Source organism: Antrostomus carolinensis, unplaced genomic scaffold (genome assembly GCF_000700745.2).
Source record: "Antrostomus carolinensis isolate BGI_N321 unplaced genomic scaffold, ASM70074v2 scaffold45514, whole genome shotgun sequence".
Taxonomy (NCBI): domain Eukaryota; kingdom Metazoa; phylum Chordata; class Aves; order Caprimulgiformes; family Caprimulgidae; genus Antrostomus; species Antrostomus carolinensis.
In genome coordinates this window covers 1,827-7,127 of record NW_010311002.1, presented here as the reverse complement: position 1 = coordinate 7,127, position 5,301 = coordinate 1,827, and the positions used below count along the sequence as shown (strand labels likewise).

The window sequence follows — 5,301 nt, the reverse complement described above, 5'->3', positions numbered from 1 at the left end:
TTTCCCCTTGTCTTGTCATTAGTTGCCCTATTTCAATTCATATATTCATATATAAAATATATATATATTTTTAAAGTGTTTATGAAGGGTCTTTTTGTAGTTAACATCCATCCTTACCCTGCTTTACTAGCATTGATAACAACAGAGATTTATAATATTAACCAGTTGCCTCAAGGAGAGCGGCGCTTCTTAGTCACAACAAAAATAATGACAATTTTTTTAAAGCCAAGAGATCCTTTTATAATTTCTTTGCAAAACCAGATTTAAAGCACAGTATTAAGGAACAGTCTCTGCCAGATAGGGAGTGAAGACGACAATGATTCATCAAAAAACCCTCCATCCCTTTCCGTAGGGGTTGTTAGCAGTAGCCATTTCCAGATGCGTTCGAGTAATTGAATATGGATAATGGGCAATTACTGGATTGTTTGTTTAGATTCTGCATTTTTTTTTCCCTGTGGTATCTATAAACAGCATTGCTCATCGCAGGCACAAAGTAAACTGTCTTGCTACTGGAAACTGTTGGAACTGTCTTTGCTTTTTTTCTGTCCTTTGAAAACTCTTTTAGTTTGAGCTCGTGGGAATTGCTAGTGCCACCCTCTATGTTTTACTGATCCAAAATGTGAATATAAACTCAATATTTTAAAAAAAGGGAAAAAAAAGGCTTTCTTGACTGTCATAAAGCCCTTCCCCAGTCCTCCGTGGAGCTACAGAGCAGCATCTTTTTCTTTGGAGCATAAGAAAATAACGAAGGGAGGAGAAAAATCCCTGAGCTGATGTGACCGCCGGTGACCTCGTGGGTGGGAATTGGCTCCCGGAGCAGAAGGAATTCCTCAGATTAAAATAAAACCTTGTCCTCTGCTTTCCAAACAGCACTTCTGTGCCATAGATTATTCTCCACTTGCTTCTGCCATGGAGCGGATGGGACTTTCTCAGGAGCACTTTCATGTCCCCTCAGCTCCCAGTGTTGGCCAGTGAAGCTGCCACTGGTTTCTCCTCCCCTTCCCTCCCAGACCCACCACCCCGGCTCCGCTCGGGCAGGCGGGTGAATGGGATAATCTGTTTTTTTTCAGGGTGACATCACTTCCATCCCGGAGCTCGCCGATTACATTAAAGTCTTCAAGTAAGTGCTGATGGGAAGAGATGCTTGTGAAACTGGTAATGTCTATGAATAATTAATGGTTCTACTGCCTAATATCCTTTTTATTTATTATTTTTTTTAAATATCTCCTGGCCTCAAGATCTTGCTGCACACCACTGTGTTATCTCGTGTGAAAAGCCACCCAGCAATCACTGTGTAATAACCACAGCTCACAGCATCTGTGCTCTCTTGCTATTAAAATATTTTACTTCTTGATCCTGTAGCGCAGTCACTTAAGTATTTCACATTATTTGAAATATTCAATACAGAAGTTGATCAGTTCTTAAATATAAAACCCCAGGGTGTTTTCCCACTATCGCTGCCCCGGCAGGTACACAGAGCTTGCTGCATCCCACAGCCATCAGCACATGCTGGGATATTTCTCTTAACACAATTAATACCCAGGAGATAATCAAACCATCTTAAAATTAATGAAACTTAAAAACGTTGCTCAGATACTTCTCCTGGTTTGCAGGAGGCTGGATGAATTCTGAACAACCAGGATCTTGGTCTATCATCTGCCCTGTCCTTGCCAGAAGGAGCAGGTTAAGCTGACTCTGCTCCTCTTCCATCTCACTCAGGATTTAGAGCTTTTTAGAGCTTTTTAGAGTTTTAATTTGCTTTGACTTGGACAGTGGTACGTGGAAACCAGGAACTGCAGCGTCTGGATTTTGAGTAAAGTTTTGGCAGCCTCGACTGTCTTTTTTGTAATTTATTGCCTGCTGCGGCGAGGGTTACGGTGAAAGTTCTGGAAACTGGAAATAATGATGAGATTTCACAGCAGAGCTCTAGGATGTAGAAGAAAAGCTGTAGGCAGCGAAATCACTCAGCAACAAGCTTTTATTTTATTAATTGTTTGGTTCTGGAGCCAGAACCTGCCACTTCTGTTCTGAAAAATTCACTTTCCCTCTCCAGAGGTGAATTAATAAGGTCTCCGTGTCCATCTGGGCTTGCACTTTGTCTTATGTGGGGCAAAGTTTCAGGGCTACAGCCTGTGCCCTGCATCTGAGTGGATGTTTTTTCCCTCCCCCTTGAACAAGCAAACAAACAAAAAACTTCCTCTTTCCTTTAATGCACTTATTTGCCAATAAAATTAAGCACGACTCGAGGAGCTAATTGCTTGCAAATTGAAGCACCAGTTGGTGGGGCTGGAGATGGAGCAGCAAGATGCTGCTGGTTCCCTCCCCTCACCCTGTGCAGCCCTGAACCCTGAGACTGGGATTTGAGGTTGTCCTGCCACAGTGGGGAAGCACAGAATTGCCATTTGCTCCTAAAAACGAGGGACAGGCAGTATTTCAGTGCCAGAAACCCAACATAAATGATGTGATGTTAGGAGCTGGCTCAGCTTTGGATGTGCCTCTTGTCACACTTCATCGAGAAGAAGCTGTAATATATGTCCCTTATATATAAGTCCTATATATATGTCCCTATACGTGCCTGGTGTTGCTGCAGAGGTGGGATGTTTCTCTCTCCCCTGCCAGCCAAAATGCCCTGTTTGTAATTTAAAGGAGCCCCCCCCAAAAAAACTCAAAGATAGTGAAGATGTAATCAAGCATCTTTAGCCAAGGATGGAAAAAGCTGCACGTGTAGGATGGCTTGGCTGGAGGTTGGTGACAACTTCTGTAGTGGAAAAGAGGCAGCTTTCAAAAGGAAATTGTGGTTGTGAAGTTTCCACGGGGTTGGACTGTGTGTTCCAAGGCTTTAGGAGGAGGAAAACCAGCAAAGGCAGGAGGAGGCAGCAGATGCCCTGAGCTCAGATGTCCATCAGAGGTGTGGGAACAGCAGGGTTCAGGCAGACACTGTGTTTCTCCCCCAGTTCCCCAGTTTCCCTGAGCAGCTCCAGGGAAATGAAAGTGCAGAGCCTCAAGGACAAGAAGTTGGGACCAGCAGTAGATGAGGATTCAGCAGCTGTTTCTGGGAAGGAGATGTGAGAAATGCATTGCAGTGAGAAGCTGTAGATACAGCCTTTGAAGAAGGTTTAGAAATTAGAGTGGGGGGGGGTTAAGAAGCTCCACAAAAGTCTTGGGCTTGTGGTGGGATGAGCAGGCTCGGGGTACCACCGTGTCACGTGGTGCTTCGCTTTGCTGCGGGCTCGCAGGGCCATCGCTGCTTCTGCAGAGTTGGGGAAAATCCATGTTTTCCACAGGAAGGAACTGAACCTTTTCTGATGTGGAGTATTTCAAAAGAAAACAAGAAGTGTACTCATGCATGTGCTTGACTGATAGGTCTTTTAGAAGTGCTGCTTCCTTTCAGAGCTCGAGCAAAGGGGTTCCAGTTTAATGTGGCAGGTGAAGAGGAGTATTTTGCAGCAGTTCATGGACACATCTAGTTTTGTAATACAGTTTTCCAGCTCCTCTCACCTCCCCCCCAAATTGGTGGGACCCTGACATGACTGAAGAGTCCAAACTTGCAATTGCAGCTCAAGTTCTTGACCCAACATTGAAATGAAAGGCTGGCGAGTGGTGGCTGGGCTCCCAGGCAGGGACTGTCCAAGGGGTGGGCATACCCCGGGCTGCTGACACCAGGTTTCCTGGGGCAGCAGCTTGGTTTTGGAACTTAAACCAAATGTGATGTTCTTCAACCTGTCTGGCAGGCCTAAGAAGCTGACGTTGAAAGGCTACAAGCCGTATTGGTGCACCTTCAAAGATACCTCTATCTCCTGCTATAAAAGCAAAGAGGAATCCAACGGGACTCCTGCACACCAGATGAACCTGAGAGGTAAGAGAAGCGTAAGCACCGTTGTTTTAATCCAGTAACAAGCTGCTCCTCTGGCGTCTTGTTTTCCCTCTGATTGATCTTCTTGGCATACCCAGTAAGGTGGGGCAAATAGGTTTAAAGGACTGAGGGTGAGTGGGTTTGATAGTGTGGCATATACTTAGACTTCCTCACTACAAGAAGGACATCTCACTCCAAGAAGGACATGGAGGTGCTGGAGTGTGTCCAGAGAAGGGCAACGGAGCTGGGGAAGGGTCTGGAGCACAAGTGTGCTGAGTTCCCTGTGGCTGAGGGAACTGGGGGTGTTGAGCCTGGAGAAAAGGAGGCTGAGGGGAGACCTTGTGGCTCTGTCCAACTCTCCCTTCTGAAAGGAGGGTGGAGAGAGGTGGGGGTGGGTCTGTTCAACCAAGGCCCAAGGGACAGGACAAGAGGAAATGGGCTCCAGTTGTGGCCAGGGCAGTTGAGATGGGATGTGAGGAAGAATTTCTTTGCTGAAAGGGTTCTGAGGCATTGGAAGGGGTTGCCCAGGGCAGTGGTGGAGTCCCCATCCCTGTAGGGATTGAAGAGTCGTATAGACATAGTGCTGAGGGACATGGTGGGCATGGTGGTGTTGGGTTGATGATTGGACTTGATGGTCTTAGAGATGTTTTGCAACCTTAATGATTCTGTGATTCTAGAAGGTGAGTATGTGTGACCCCAGGGGTGCCAGCTCCCCAGTAACACGGGGAGACAACTTGCCATTCTCCTTTTTCTCGTGGCTGTCCAGAAGAATTGAGCCAACTCCCACAGCGGAGGATAAGTTTGATCACACTTTGGCTGTGCTGGAGAGAACAGACCATTCTCTTCCTCTGCTCCCTTTTTTTTCCCTCCTCTCCCTGGTGCTGGATGTGAGCAGCCGCGCTCGAGCGCTCCCTGTGAGCCTCACACATGAGTTTTTAAATTCCTAAGGTCGCTGGCTTTTCTTATGTCAAGTTCAACACTCCTGCTCCAGCAGCCACCAAACTGCAGAAAGCTCATTATTTTCTCCATGAAGGCAGGAGCAGATGTGATGCCAAGTGACCTCGGGCTGCAGTCAGAGCGAAGCCCGGCCCGCAGGACCTTTTTGGGATCTTTTGACATATCTGCTGTGATGGCACTTTTGAAAAATCTCGGAGGCGGTGTTGAAGCAGTGCCCGGGCTAACTTGGCTAGTTCAGTTCATCACCCCACCCCGTGTTTATACAACCAGTTGTAGTCCTCTCCAGACACCGAAAGCGGGATGCTCACACCTCACCGCTGACTATAGCAGCCCATCTGAGATAACATTTAGGGGTTTCAGGGTGAGGGGCAGCACCCATCCAGCCACCTTTTCCTACCCTTTCATGAAAATTTTAGGGACTGTGAAAGTTTAACTGAGGTGGCAGCCAAACAAGGCACAGCCACTCACAGCCCCCCCTCCCCCAGGGAATT

At 46.9% G+C, this 5,301-nt stretch overlaps 1 protein-coding gene across 1 annotated transcript in view; it reads left to right on the top strand.

Moving 5' to 3' along the window:
• Positions 1 to 1,070: 1,070 nt before the first annotated feature.
• LOC104523876 (fermitin family homolog 2-like) overlaps positions 1,071 to 5,301 on the top strand; it is a gene marked incomplete at both ends in the record, with an annotated part of 6,019 nt that continues 1,788 nt past the window's right edge. The window contains 2 exons of the mRNA XM_010166588.2: positions 1,071 to 1,120; positions 3,732 to 3,856. Of these exons, the coding sequence (XP_010164890.2) occupies positions 1,071 to 1,120; positions 3,732 to 3,856 (175 nt within the window). The remainder of the gene's footprint in view (positions 1,121 to 3,731; positions 3,857 to 5,301) is intronic.